The 16,150-nt window shown below is 39.4% G+C and overlaps 2 protein-coding genes across 3 annotated transcripts in view; both read right to left on the bottom strand.

Moving 5' to 3' along the window:
• Positions 1–12,001, bottom strand: part of LOC147874524 (uncharacterized) — a 114,331-nt gene extending 102,330 nt beyond the window's left edge. Inside the window, exons 1-4 of one of the 2 annotated variants that reach the window (XM_087344737.1) lie at positions 11,878–12,001; positions 11,650–11,700; positions 11,384–11,449; positions 282–384 (exon numbers count right to left, since the gene is read on the bottom strand). In XM_087344737.1, the coding sequence (XP_087200863.1) occupies positions 282–319 (38 nt within the window). In that variant the 5' untranslated portion in view covers positions 320–384; positions 11,384–11,449; positions 11,650–11,700; positions 11,878–12,001. Of the gene's footprint in view, positions 1–281; positions 385–11,383; positions 11,450–11,649; positions 11,701–11,877 lie in introns of those variants that run through there. The other variant, XM_087344738.1, reaches the window with a different exon arrangement.
• Positions 1–16,150, bottom strand: part of LOC147874520 (kelch-like protein 10) — a 155,557-nt gene that overhangs the window by 43,020 nt on the left and 96,387 nt on the right. The window lies entirely within an intron of this gene.

Here is a 16,150-nt window from a genome sequence, read left to right as displayed (position 1 = left end):
TCCACTCGCATTGATATTTCAATTTCCAGACGGCGCATAATACAATTCTTAGAATGAATATACACTAGAAATGAATCCTAACCTACCAAACATAAGTTAATCATCGACGCAGTCAGTTTTTACCGGGTTTTTTCCATTCTCACCCCCCCCCCCCCCTTTTTGCAAACTCATCACAACCTCAAGAGACAAAACACAAACATGTTGCAGCGTCTTGAAGGATAATCGAATGATAAAAGGGAAACCTCAGTTTCCTTACTGCAATGAATATTCAGATTTAATACCTGGGTCTATGAAGTGAAGTAACGCCACGCGACGCCATGGAAGATCAAGGAACTGCAACCTTTCCTCACAAACGCACGCCATAGACTGCGAGGCGGTAAGCTTCTACAAAGAACAGAGAACACAAGTTTGAAATGTAACGGGTTGGGGGGGGAAGTGACGCGTTGCTACTAGCCATCCTGAAAGCATTCGTTCCACAACCACTGAACGAACAACAGACGACAGGCTTTCATGTGTTCTGATGGGTACAGCTTTAAGATTACCTCAGAGAGGCAAAGTTATTTAATCTAGAATATTATCGCAACACCCGCAGAACACATTAAAAGTGCACTCACTACACGCTACTCTTAACTGCTTGATGTTTTCAGTCTGTGTGTAGCAGTGTGACTCGATGGTGTGATGAACTTCCCACCAATAGCAGCTCTCTAGTCCACCTGGTAACAACCCCCCCCCCCCCCTGGCCGCACCCAAGCCGTTTCCCCACGCGGTAAACAGATTTTTATGAAGTTCATTGCCGCAGTCACAAAAGCTTACTGTTCGTGTCCGTTCTGAACAAGTTATATGTCATGCCACTCCTTCATTTCAAATTTCAGTTCCACTTTAATATTACTCTCCCGTCAACGTTAAAGTATTCCAAAAGGTCTCTTTCATGCGAGCAATCTCATCTTTCCCATTCGTGCTCATCCTTACTTATTTTGATAAATAAGGATGATGATAATATTTGAAAACGTCCGAACCATGTAATCCCCTTTTAATTCCTTAGTTAATGTAATGGAAAGGAAACCGTGAACGGGTTCTAAAAGACGTTTTCGCAGTCTTAAGAAAACCAATATAAATCCTACAATTTGAATAGAATAGTTTCATTGCATTCACAATAAACTCTTTCGTCACTAAAACGCTTAATGCAAAATGTTGTAGAAAAAACATTAATTTCAGTTTTAACAATTGGCTTACGGCTCACGCAGGGTTCTGACAGTTTAAAACTGGCCTTGGAGCACAAAGGTTTCTCGTCACGGGTTCTTGTTTCAATATTCCGCAGTTTTGTACGTATTAATAAAATTTCATGTACTGCAAATTGCAATCGGGCAAACCTTAGTTTGGTCCCGAGAGCGCACTTCACGTCCATTGTTGGTATTTCACGGCTTGTATTAGTTTGACACGTGGTAGTTTCTGATTTCTAGATTCTATTGTTGGTGATGTTTGCGACTTATGACTTGCAAGATCAAGGACTCTAACAAATCTCAACTGTTAATTTCTTTCGAAGTGTTTTTGTACTTAGTTATTCTTTCGTGGGCAAGTCGTGCAATTGTTTTCTGGAGTTGCCTTCAAGATGGTCGAGACATTGCACGTGTTTTCAGACTGACGCAGTTGTAGAGCCTAAAAGTGGGGGGGGGAGGGCTATTGAGTCTGTTTGAAGCGGTTTAATACAGGGGTCGCCAAACTTTTTTTGGTCGCTCACCCCCAGAACAAATAAATATATAAGTGTAATTTTTATTATGTTTATTTATAAATAATTTGCATGATATTCATTTATATCTAGCAGCACATCATAAAATCACAAATAAAATTAAATTGAAATTATCTCGCGCACTCCACTTTGGAGACCACTGGTTTAAAGAAGGGGACGATGGTGCTACACATGATTTGTAATCTCTATAATAAAATATATTTCAAGTCTGCGTAACTACGCCCCGTTCAGCGACCCCTCAGCAAACCGGTTCGAGAAGGCGGAATGCTTAGAATAAATTATATTCCGGATATCATAGTAATTGATACAGCATCCCTTGGGGTACTTCCTCTCTACTATTTGGGACGATGAACTAGATGGACCTTGTCATCCCCTCATACATTATCCACGGTTGAATTAATACAATTTCAGAGTTCAAATCCCGTAAGTTACGTTTTTAACCTGAAATGTACTGAAACGACAGTGTCTGAGAATCCCAAGGGGCCATTTTGTGAAGTGCTGACTAAATATATTCCACCTCACGCTCGTCTGGAAAACTTTTTTTATTTTCCTAGTGTCTTGTGACAGCGAACAATAATTTGGTTCGGGACACTTCGTGAAAGGCTGACGCCGGAAGTATGGCGCCAGGGCGCAATTTGTAATTTAAAACCACAGTGTCGTTCTGTGCAATAGCGAGGGCGATTTGTTTCGAAGCAAATGTCGTGTTGGGGCTGATAAGACCATTTGCTCATTGTTTGAAAGAAACGACCTTCAAACCTCTGTCGAGACAGAGAGCGTCTTCCGGCCGAGACTTGAACACGTGCCACAAAGAGAGAAGAAAACTCAACAACGATCGAGCCGGAGTTCGAAGGCAGGACCAAAAGCTCATACGTAATTTTGTGGTCATTCGTTCAGTGTCTCGGTCATCCTGTGATCTGATATAAAAGGAACATCACTACGAATTGTTATCAGGCTAAAAGTTTCCCGACGCCCTGCCGCTGCTCTAGAGTGAATCAGATGGTACGCGCATTGCAGTCTGCAGACTTAGGACAAAACTCAATGCAGACATGAAATGGATTAAACAACAAATTAACAGCAATTATAGTAATAAAGAATCTCCACAAAAACACAGCTCCTTTTTTTCCTAGTTCCAGAAATACGAAACTCTAAAACACCTAAAATTTTAAAAAAATAAGAAACTTCGCTTTCGTTCACTCTCAGACCGAGTTATCACGTGAGGCTTTTGTCTGGGCGACGTTGAACAAGCCACGCCCACCTAATGCTTCCGAGTGCAGGTCACGAGCTTTTCGTTTGTGGAGACTTAATTCATTTTGTAAAAATGCGCTGAAAATAAACACACCTCAGCCCGGGTCCTGAATTGCATTTCTTTTTACAAATTCTTCGCATTATCATCAGCTTATTTTTTAATACAGTCCACGTCTTACGCATCGAACTCGCACACAGACCAAATTTTGTCGAGATTCCTCGCACAATAAAAATTAGGCTGGAAATTCCTTCTACATGGCATTGATTGGCCGCGACTTTTTAAGAATCAACCCCAAACAAATAAAATTTTCTATTTGATGTTCTAATTATCCGCCTTTATTTTAAATTCATTAATTATTTGAAATAGATTAACCCTTTGTCGGATCGAGTTCCTCACTTGTTTTACGTGATCTGGAGTCGAACTGAGGCTGTCGGCACATCATTCGAGCCTTCTTCCTTGCCCCATTTCTAGCCTAGTTTTCCTGGTAACAGCGAAAGGTTGCAGGAGAGAAAACTGAAGTGAGTCGCTGTCGTATTTACTTGAAATAAAATTATTTTATATCTGATGAAGTTATAAAACAAATGTCCCATCTTCCTACTACGAAATTCTATTTTTTAAATTATTTTTGACGAGTTGAGCGTATTCATTCGTCGTCTTATTAAGCATTCTTCGTGTGCAGTGACTTCTTTCACTTTCCTGGTCTTGAACTTTCCAAAACAATCAGCGCGAAAGAGAGCACAGCTCAGAGAATATGAAATTCAAAGCTTATGCATCGTGTATCTGCGTGCAATAGGAGATGTTTAGACGTCGCCAAACTCTTATCAATCGAAAGACTGGACGCACAAAGGCACTGGCGTCAGTGGTACAGTCCGTGAAAAATATTTCACACGGTCAGTATCCAAACAAGGAACTGCGATCCTCTCAGAGCATATTTCCGACTTATGCAAGTTAAAAAGGAAATGAGACCAGTTCCTAACAGCACTTGAATTCACGTTCAAGCCACTGAGTGTCGCCTCTCTCTCCGATCCAATAAATTAACAAAGCCAAAATTATTAAACTCGATAAATGTGGATGAAGTAAGGCGTATCAAATCACGCCTCCCTCGTTTATATGAGCGCCTAATCCAGGTCTGCCTTTCATCTCGGGAGTCGAACTAGGAACCTGGACTGACACAGTGATCAAGTCGAGAAGATGAGATGGGCTGGGCATGTAGCGCGCATGGATGAGGCAAGAGGTGTGCACCGGGAAGCCTGAGGGAAACAGACCGCTGGGGAGACCTAGACGTAGATGGGAGGATAATCTCAGGCGGGATATATGGGAGATAGGAGTTGAAGGAGACTGGATTTTGTTGGCCCAGGACAGGGCTTTGGTTAGTTCGGTGATGAACCTTCGGGTTCCGTAAGCCATCTGGTTGGTTGGGTCCACTATTTGGGAAGCCTGAGGGGAAGAGACCTCTGGGGAGACCTAGACGTAGATGGGAGGATAATCTCAGGCGGGATCTATGGGATATAGGAGTTGAAGGAGACTGGATTTTGTTGGCCCAGGACAGGGCTTTGGTTAGTTCGGTGATGAACCTTCGGGTTCCGTAAGCCATCTGGTTGGTTGGGTCCACTATTTGGGAAGCCTGAGGGGAAGAGACCGCTGGGGAGACCTAGACGTAGATGGGAGGATAATCTCATGTGGGATCTATGGGAGATAGGAGTTGAAGGAGACTGGATTTTGTTGGCCCAGGACAGGGCTTTGGTTAGTTCGGTGATGAACCTTCGGGTTCCGTAAGGCTTCTAGTTAGTTATTGTTTAGTTTTGCGCGCTTCTAGAACTATTTCAAAAAAAAATATTTTCAATTATTTTCTTAAATTACCTAGCAGCGGACGCACCCGCGCCCAGCCCTACCAACGTATGCCCACCGGAAAGTGCCCTCTTCGAACGATGGTCTCCAAGCAACCGATGGCCCCCGGCAGGTCGTTGGAAGGGGCGTGGCCCGTGCTCCACGCATTCAACAACGAAAGTATTTCCATACAATTACCACCTTGGTTTTCCACTCTCCTGATATCTAAGTCTCTTTGGTACGCCCTTCTTCAGGAACAATATCGTAACCTCACGAAAAGAGTGACAACACGCGTTCGTCCATTTTATTTTCTCGGATCTTATAAATTCTCACATTCACTTTTCCTAATTCTAATAATAAATTCATTTACTTCCTGATAAATGTATTGATGCAAAAAGAACAATTAAAAATACTCGCCAAACAGAGAAGTTGGAGCTACGAACGAAGCCCAGTAAAAGAAACCTCCGCCCCTGAAAATGTAGCATCTTAGGAGTTTGTCATCAGACCTATCTTTTACATAACAAAATAATATCAACTGCTTCGAACTTATAAAATCTACAACAGATTTTTTACATTAATTTCTCCTTAATTGCATCTTTCTTTCTGTCTGTCTCTTTATATCAATCATATATAACACTTCATTATATTATAAATCATCTTGTATTATTTACCTGTAAATGTCTGCACATAAATTTAATTTCCCTACCAAAGTTCCATGAATTACTTCAGTCTTTGCCACAGAATAAAAAGAAAATCACATTTTAGAGTACTTCATATACCCATTAGATAACTCACTAACCAGATGGCTTACGGAACCCGAAGGTTCATCACCGAATTAACCAAAGCCCTGTCTTGGGCCAACAAAATCCAGTCTCCTTCAACTCCTATCTCCCATAGATCCCGCTTAAAATTATCCTCCCATCTACGTCTAGGTCTCCCAAGCGGTCTCTTCCCCCCAGGCTTCCCGGTGCACACCTCTTGCCCCATCCATGCGCGCTACATGCCCCGGCCATCTCATTCTTCTCGACTTAATCACCCTGACAATACTGGGGGAGGAGTACAGATTTTTAATGCAGTTTTCTCCATGTCCCATCGTTTTCCCTCTTAGGCCCAAATATCCTCCTCAACGCCCGATTCTCAAACTCCTGCAATCTGTGCTCCTCCCTGTGAGTGAGAGACCATGTTTCGCACCCATTAAAAAAACAACAGGCAAGATTATTGTTTTGTATACTTTAATTTTCAGGTTCTTAGAAATCAGACGGGAAGACAAAATATTTTGGACTGAGAAGTAGCAAGCATTTCCGGAATTTAGTCTCCTCCCAACTTCCTCATGAGTGTCATTTTGATTTGTTATTGTCGTTCCCAAATATTTGAACTTTGTAACCCTTTCAAAGGACTTATTAGCCACCCTAAGATAATTTTGTCCGCCTGTCTTCTGATGACAAGATACTAAGAAGAACTTAGTTTTTTCTGAATTTACTTCCAGCCCCACTTGTCTACCAGCCTCTAGTAAAACTTCTGCGTTCCTCTTTATTGTATTCATGTCGCCCCCCAATAAATTAACATCATCAGCAAATGCCAATAGCTGATGTGTCCCATTCAATTGCAGACCCTCCTGCCTACCTTGGACTTTCCTGATGGCGTATTCTAACAAAAAAATTATAGAGCAATGGAGACAAAGCATCTCCTTGTTTCAGACCATTCTTGAAGACTCTGATAAATATTTAAGCACATGAATTTTGCTACAGGTTTCATTTAAGCACATTTTTATTAGACTCACCAGCTTCTTTGGTATACCAAATTCAATAAGAATATTATATAGCACTTCTCTCTTCACAGAGTCGTAGGCTTTTCTGAAATCTATAAATAATTGATGTACGGTCCCACTGAACTCCCATTTTTTCTCTAGAATCTGACGAATGCAAAAGATCTGATCAATCGTTGATCTGTTTCGTCTGAACCCACACTGATGATCCCCAATAATTTCATTCGCATATGGACTTAATCTTGCCGAAAGAATGTTTGGTAGAATTTTGTACGAGGTTGTTAGCAGCGAAATTCCTCGGTAATTACCACACTCAGTCTTGTCCCCCTTCTTATGAATAGGAATAATTATGGATTCCTTCCATCGTTGTCTGGGGTTGATATCCCTTCTTAAAATCATTAATGCCTCTGTACAGGTCTCTGATGTTTTTTCCTCATTATTTGTCTCAAGTTCAATAATTTTGCCCTTCAGGTATTCCCTTTTCTTATTCCCAAAGGTTCTACTAGCCTCACGTCTCACGTTACACAGATCATCCGCATTTGTTTCGTTTGGGTCCTTCGATCTATTAATTTGGAACATTCCTCATCAAACCGCGGTTTATTTTGCTTTCTCCTGTAGTATCCCAGTTTCTCTTTGGCTGAAATTTTGATGCAGTTTCTGTCTGTTGATGTCCACACTTTCATTATCTTCATTTGTCTCTAAAATTTGAAACTTATTCGAAATTTCAACTTGATATTGTTCCTTCGCCTCTCCCTCACTTAATTTTTTCAAATCAAATCTTTCTGTGTCGAAATTTTGTTTAGTTCGTCTACTTACTGAAAGCCGCTCCCCCACTTTTGCTACCACCAGATAATGATCAGTGTCACAATCTGCTCCTCTGAATGACCTCTCCGCCTTCTATTATCTACTAAAACATGATCTCTTTGATTGTGTGTGCTGCCATCTGGAGAAGTCCAAGTGTATTTATGAACATCACGGTGTGGAAATTTTGTACTTTTCACAATTAAATCTTTTGACGTGGCAAAGGTTACTGCTCTGACACCGTTATCATTACTAAGTGCATGGAGACTCTCGCTGCCTATTGTGGGTTTGAAGATTCCTCTCTCCCAATTTCTGCGTAAGGGTGAAGACATACATGTTTTATTTGACAATATGTGAATATTTAACCTTTATTGTGTGGTTAATAGAGGGGTTGCTGGATGGACTTTAACTAAGGGTGAACAAGTTTAGTGGTGCTCTGAAGTCGTATACGGTCAGCTGGATCCTGTGTAAGCAGTGACACTTGGGCGATGATAATTAAGTAATGAAACATTCATAATGAATCTGTACTGTAATTATCTCTACGACAATGGATTTGCATTGACAACAAACAGACATAAAATTCAGTGAAGTATATAAAATCACAGATTGCGTCTGGAAAATATGTCATTCCACTCTTGTCGTAACTGAGGTAGGCCCGCGAGGTTAAACCCCACTTTCACCACTACAGTGTAGCAAGGACCACTTATGGTCATACCAGAATCAACGAAGACAATTTCTAAAAGCATTAATATATATGCCTGTCGCTGATCAAAGGACAAGTTGGTAATGTTTTGAAACATGGTGCTGAGAAATTAAAGGCCGCAGAAACGAGTAAAGTTAATTTTTATTTATTATATCCCGTTAGTGCTAGATATGCCCCATCGCACTTCCTGCACTGCCACGAAGTCTAACAAATAATTTCAGTGCCCCAGCCGTATAGAGGCTCCTAATGTTCCCAGTACCAAATCCCATATCCTTTTTAAATTTCCATGGTCGCGCCAAGGAGTCCGTCATGGTCCGAGGCTCAGTTAATGTGTTCGCAACTATGCTTTTTTTACGGTGAAAAGTTGTTAGCCTTACCCCCCAAACTGAGGACCACACTTTGACCGCTGTCCAGGACTGCTTATTCTATATATTCGCAGCCAACATCCATACCTGGAGGACGTCCCTCTATCCGCAACCTTAGGACACGCCATGCGGTGGTATGAGGGACCCCCACCATACATGGAATTCATTAATAATTAACAGTCATTAATGTAAGAAAATATTTATTTTCGTGGCCCTTCATTTCAGTTATATAGAACATTTGTTTTACTCTAGTATATTTTAAATCATTTTTTAATTCTGTTTAATTTTTGGGAATAGTTCCCGAGTTATTTATTTTTAATTTTAGTCTGCATATAAATTTATATACCCCACCTGAGTTGTCGTAGCATTCTTTCGACATCGCCTCAGATAAAATTCAAGGAATACCAAGTCACAAACATGTGTGCATCAAGGGCTCCAGTAATTTCGGCACTAGCTACATATATCCATTACATAATTAATTTATAAATAAGAGTAATTAATGTATCCAAAGTTTTCTTATTTTAACGGACACTTCTTAACAGTTATATATAACTGTTTTACTTCCAATATATTTCAAACAATCTCTCTATTGTGATCACTTTTGTGGAATACTTCCCGAGATATTAATTTTACTGAGAAAGTAGCGACGGACGCAGCCTAGTCAAACGAAACCTATGACACTAAACTGGTGGTCAGCCAAGGACACACCTGAGCCCAAATAACCTATGAATGGTACCCTGCTGTGGATGCACCGTAGACCTACCAACCTATGCCAATCAGATGGTACCCTGCTGTAGAAGCAGCCTAGCATCTGAGACAGTTGCCTGCTACAGGCGCAGCCGAGGCTAACATACGCTCCTGCTAATCTGATAGCCCGCTGAGGTTGCACCCTAGACCTACCAACCTCCGCCCCTGAAAATGTAGCATCTTAGGAGCTTGTCATCAGACCTCTCTTTAGCATAATGAAATAATATCAACTGCTTCAAACTTATAAAATCTACAACAGAATTTTTACATTAATTTCTCAGTCTTTATAACAATTCATTATATTACAAACCATCTTGTATATAAATGTTAATTCCCAACCCAAGGTCAATTAATTGCTTTAGACATTGTCACAGAATAAAATAAACACCAGGTTTAATCAAGTTTTCCAGTACTTTCAGCATTAGCTACATATATACATTAGATAATTAACAGTAATTAGCGTATCCAAACTTTTCTTATTTTAAAGGACCTTTTACGTAACTTATCATTTCTTTATTCTGTTCAGTTTTGAGAAATAGCTCCCGAGATATTACTTTTATGGTACAAGTATGCATGTCCCTACCTTACATGTTCAATGCGTTCCTTTAGACATTGTCACAAACGTACAAGGAATACCAAGAAACAATTAAGTGTGCATCAAGTTCTTCAGTAGTTTCAGCATTCGCTACACATACTCATTAGATAACTCACTAACCAGATGGCTTACGGAAACCAAAGGTTCATCACCGAATTAACCAAAGCCCTGTCCTGGGCCAACAAAATCCAGTCTCCTTCAGCTCCTATCTCCCATAGATCCCGCTTAAAATTATCCTCCCATCTACGTCTCCCCAGAGGTCTCTTCCCCGGAGGCATTCCAACCAATACCCGGTGCACACCTCTTGTCCCATCCATGCGCGCTACATGCCCAGCCCATCTCATTCTTCTCGATTTAATCACCCTGACAATATTGGGGGAGGAGTACAGATTATTAAGCTCGTCATTATGCAGTTTTCTCCACGCCCCATCGTCTTCCCTCTTAGGCCCAAATATCCTCCTCAACACCCGATTCTCAAACACCTGCAATCCATGTTCCTCCCTCAGAGTGAGAGACCATGTTTCACACCCATACAAAACAGACAAAATTATTGTTTTTGTATATTTTAATCTACAGCCTCTTAGAAATCAGATGGGAAAACAAAATATTTTTTTGAACTGTTCTCTGGATATTAACCATCGTCCAATACTAAATGGAATCAATATACGCCTATCTCCGTCTTCAGGTAAAACCTAATCTGTTGGGCCCAATCGATATAGCTAATCCCTATTTTGAACTGAGAAGTAACACATATTTCCTAAATTTAGTGTGCTCCTAATTTTCTCATGAATATAATTTTGATGTTATTGTTGTTCCCAAATATTTGGACTTTGTAACCCTTTCAAAGGACTTATTAGCCACCTTAAGATAATTTTGTCCGCCTGTCTTCTGATGATGAGATACCAACATGTACTTAGTTCTAGCCCCACCTGTCTACCAGCCTCTAGCAAAACTTCTGCGTTCCTCTTTATTGTATTCATATCGTCCCCCAATAAATTAACATCATCAGCTTACGCCAATAGCTGATGTGTCCCATTCAATTGCAGACCCTCCGGCCTATCTTGCACTCTCCTGATAGCATATTCTAACAAAAAAATTATAGAGCAATGGAGACAAAGCATCTCCTCGTTTTAGATCATTCTTGAAGACTCTGATAAAAATTTAAGCACACAAATTTTGCTACAGGTTTCATTTAAGCACATTTTTATTAGACTCACTAGCTTCTTTGGTTTACCAAATTCAATGAGAATATTGTGTAACACTTTTCTTTTAAACAGAGTGGTAGGCTTATCTGTAACTTTTAATTGATGTACTGTCCCATCTTTTCTCTAGTATCTGACAAATGCAGAAGATCTGATCAATAACTATTGTTGATCTGTTTCGTCTGAACCCACACTGATCATCCACAAATTCATCAATAATTGACAAGAATTTGTGTATGTAAATTTTTATTTTAATGGACTTTTATGTCAGTTATATATAATTCATATACTTCATTATGATCAATTGTATTCTTTATTCCATTGAATTTGGTGAAACAGTTCCAAAGATATTATATAATTGTAAAAGTTTGCATACAAAACTCACCATTCTGCATACTCAAAGCAGCTTCCTCCTACACAGGCAAGCACACAGGATAACTGCTGCACCAAACTGGAAAGGAAAACAGATATAGCAAGATAATTAATTATTTTAACATGAAGGAGTTATATTATTTTAATGGTCCCTTATAACAGTTATATATAACACTTTTACTTCATTATGTCGTAAATGACCTATCTATTCTGTTGAACTTGGTGAAATACTACCTGAAATATTAATTTTATTACAAAAGCCTACAAATAGAAGCTCACCTTTCTGAATACTCAAAGCTGCTTTTTCCCACACAGGACAGCTGCACCGCACTGGAAACCAGATATATCAAGATAATTAATTATTGTAACAAGACGCTTTTATGCACAAAAGGAATATTAAGTTACAAATGTGCCCATCAGATTTTCCAGCACTTTTGGCGTTCTCTATATATTCACATTATATAATTCATCAATACTTAACAATAACAAATTTACGTAAATTCTTACATCAGTTAAATGTAACACTGTCGTTCCTTGAGTGGACGTATGTCCCACTACATTGGACAATTTCTTTATTAAAAAAACACTTCAAATTCGCACAGAACTTGCAGCGACCTTCCGTCTGCGAAGCACAAAGCAGAACAGGGCAAGACAACGGTACTAACATTATACACCGACCGGAAGCTAATGTTACAGTCGTACCAACATTAAAACATCGAACAATAGCTGCGGTTACAGTGCTGCCAACATAAACACCGAACATTCCGCCTAATAACCCAGAAAACAGAAATCTTCAAAGAAATGCTTGTTAATAAACATCTTCTGCTCAAGAATACACCTTTGCACACGCACAGCCCAACAGCTGTGAGCAAGGGCCTAGTAACCAGGATGAAATTCAATGAAATGTCATGGGGAAGGTTGGGAGAGTTCATTACACCGGGAGGAACATGCTTCTGATTCCATTTTTGTACCATGGTACATGATACTGGGTTGCATATTCAATGGTATACCTGTATTTTAGTAAAGTTCTGTGATGTACAAAAAAGCTAGCAAAAATTTATTTCAAAATACATTTTATAATACAAGAAAGCCTTCTGCATTATCTTAAGTTATCTCACGTTCTCTTTAGATGTTTTGTACTGTATACTAGAACTGAATTTTTTACTTCCACACTTTGTAAATCTTTAATGTCAACAGAAATATTTGAATTTGAGCCTGCAATTGGTATCACGTTAGTAGGAGTACCACTTCCCCATTCATCCATAGAGGAGTCTTCAAATTTAGTAAGAAAAACAACACATTCACTTTCATGTTTCATAAACACAAAATAATACGTCACTCTGTGATCACTACATTAAAAAAGGAATATATACATTTATCGGCATATAACACACCTTTATTTTTGGATTTTAAAATTAAAAAATGAAGTATTTGTGTATAACATGTTTAGGAACAAAATGTTTTGTAGTATAAGATGTCTGAAGATTATGCTGGTATTTTATGAAACCTACGTAGATGCATTCATATTTAAAGTCAGTCAGATGATGGCCTTTCTTTTACAGCAACAGAAAATGCAAAACTCAAAAAACAATTGCTGACCCACTTCGTTTATCTGCATCCTTCTTGTAGTTTGTTGGTTTTTGTGAGCTGCAGTAACAAATGCACCCTAGTTACAGGTAACAAGATATTGAGTAACACCATAAGTTTTAAGCTACAAGCTGTACAAATATGCAGAGGAACAAGGCAAAAGACCTGCAGGTCATAAGTTTGATGTGAACAATCAGAGTGTTAGAGAATGGTGTAAACATAATGAGAAGTCTAGACAATTCAATGACAGAAAGCAGACATTTCACAGTAAGCAAATCAGCTTCTTTCAAATTGAAGACAAACTCTGCTTGTGCCGTGCCATGGGGAACACATGCAGTTTCTACTTAAATTCTGTAGCTGAAAGTTTATAAAATAGCACAAACATTTAACATTCCTGTAACTAAATTCAAGGCCAGTTATGGATGGTTACAGCAAGTCTTGAATCATTGGCAGCTATCAATTTGTAGGATTACAATTTCTCAAAACCTACCTAAAGAGTATGAAGAACTAATTAGTTTTCAGAAATCTGTTATTTTATCAAGAAATATGGCTACCTTCTTTCTCAGATCAGAAATGCAGGATGTACAATAGGTTACTAATGTCTTAAGTGCTATTAAGAAGCATCAAATCCATATTTTGCCCGACATCTCAGGTTAACTACAAGTTAGTTTTCTAATGCAAGAATAATTTTAGACACTGAAAATGATATGATGATGATGAAGTTCCTCCAGCCATTGATGGTTTTCATAACTGGATTATGCTACCCATTGTAGCTTCCCAATTTCCTCGCGATGCTGGGTTGGCACAGGTCCCATACACTGGTCGAAAATCTCATGAGAAATTCCTTTCCCTGAGACTCGAACCAGCGCGCATTCCATATCACCGGTCCGAAGCATGATGCCTCAGACCGTGTGGCTACGGCGCGGGACTTTGAACAAAACAGTCACACAGAGCAAAAACAAATGGACAATGCATTAACCAGCTTCTGCAGATTCTTCATTGGATGCTGGTGAAGGGGTCCAGGACTGATTTCTTCTCCTGAAATGAGATGAAAATCACATCAATCATTCTTATAAATGTCTACAAATGTAACCTTAGGAAATGTTAACATTACAAGACATATGTCTCTCCCATCTTACCTTCTTTAAATGAGCTACGCTGAACACATTCCAGGCGCCGGTTACGATGGCTTTTTCCATCTGTAGACATGGCCAGGGAGTTTTGCAAGCTTGTCTCAGGCTAGGATACTTCCAAGCTTGAGGTTCTGAGGGTAGCCATGAGTGCTAACCTAAAACAAACAAACCAATTTCCATAAGAAATGGAATTAAAAGTAACAATCTGGAATAACCTCCAATGACATGACATCAACACCAAATTCCATGAAAATTTGTCAGCCATTCTCGTTTAACAAGTAATGATGCAAACAGTGACACAGTCAATGATGGCATAAGAGGTGATGACATCAGCTACTGCAGAGGATCATGGATATTGGCATCACTGTGGATTGTAATCCAGCTACCTCACAACTTTATCATGTTGTGTTGCTTACCACCATTTTAAAGGTACATACTGCCTCCATCTTCACATTCCTAGAAACAATGGCACTGATAGGATTGAATACTAGATGAAGTGCTTAAGAAGCAGAGTCAAAATCTACACCAGCACAGTTCTCCTGAAATAAAGCACTCCACAGACTATCAAGTAAATATAATCTACAAAAACAAATAGATGTTCCACAGGATGTAACAAGCTGTTCCATCACTGTGTACCATCATAGTCACTGTTACCAATGCAGCGATGAGCTGAATCACAGCCGCGACAGAATGCTAAATACATGCTAGCATATACTGTTTCACTGAGTAAGATCACAAATAATTAAAAATAATAAAATGATTTTCAGAAACCCTTGAAGCTATACCACATATCTGCCACTTTCACAAATTCAGGTTTTTAATTTTAATTACACAAGAAAACATAACCACTATTACATGTTTTTATAATAGCTGACAATTTTTGGTTAAAGGTACAATTTGGCTGCACGCGACAGAAACAAGCGACCGAGACAGGAGACAGAGTTACGAGACCGAGACTGGTCGCTTCCTGTCTGCTCTCTGTACAATCGTAAGAAGTACAATTACGAGCGCGAGACAAAGCACAGGCTACCGCTCTCGGACCAGTAGTGTCTCGCGACGGGCTCAGGCAGCACGTGTGTTGTTGAGTAAAATAATGGCAGAAATTAACTTTACTGGTGACCAAGATGAGCAATTGGTAGAATTAGTAGCAGAAAACCGACCACTGACCACCGACAGAAAGATCCTTCTTCACGTCTGGTTTTGAATATTGAACTCATAGGTTTTCTTTGTTTCTTTCGCAACAAATAACACAGCAACACATCATCTTCTTCTTCGAGTAACGTTTTTAGAAGCATTTTTGTACTCATTTTTTACAGAATATGTACACGTATGTCTCAACAAAACAAAGAAAACAAACACTTTGCCGCATGTCTCGGTCGTCACCTCAAAAGTGTGTGTCGACAAGCTGCGATGTGTCCGTCTGCCGTCTCTGTCGCCTGTCTCGGTCGCTTGTCTCTGTCGCGTGCAGCCAAAGTATACCTTAAGGCAGGGGTGACCAACCCGCGGGCCGCATGTGGCCCGCCTTGAACATTTTATTATTATATTATCTATGTTTACATGTAAGAATAATAGTAAACACAATAATAATAACTCGTTATGTTTCAATTTTTCACTCCAAAAAAGTCTATAGTGTATCTAAATCTAATATGGGGATATATAATTTTATATGTGGCCCGCGGAGTTATGATGCGTTTCCAAAGTGGCCCGAAAGATCATTTGGGTTGGCCACCCCTGCCTTAAGGTACATTATTGTGGCGTATACGGAGCTGATGCAACAGCGGCTATTCCATCATCAAATATTTTATGTACGCAATTTTGTAAAGCCGTTTAAAATAAACAAATATCTTGATTGATATTTGTTTTTAAAATGAATTGTTTCATAATAGATTATGGCTTTATTAATACTTTATGCTTTAATCGTTTATAGATTAAATTGCTGTACAAATGATTCCTGTTTAAATTCGCCAATAAGGTGTCGTGTCTTGGAGGACCGCACCCATACGAACCAATGAGATGTCTGCATTCTATGCCGCCAGAATTTCTATATATCCAATGCACAG

This window comes from Zootermopsis nevadensis, unplaced genomic scaffold (genome assembly GCF_977971745.1).
Source record: "Zootermopsis nevadensis isolate Lab colony 2312 unplaced genomic scaffold, Znev_1.0 Znev_ptg000008l, whole genome shotgun sequence".
NCBI lineage: Eukaryota > Metazoa > Arthropoda > Insecta > Blattodea > Termopsidae > Zootermopsis > Zootermopsis nevadensis.
This window is presented reverse-complemented; position numbering and strand designations above follow the sequence as displayed.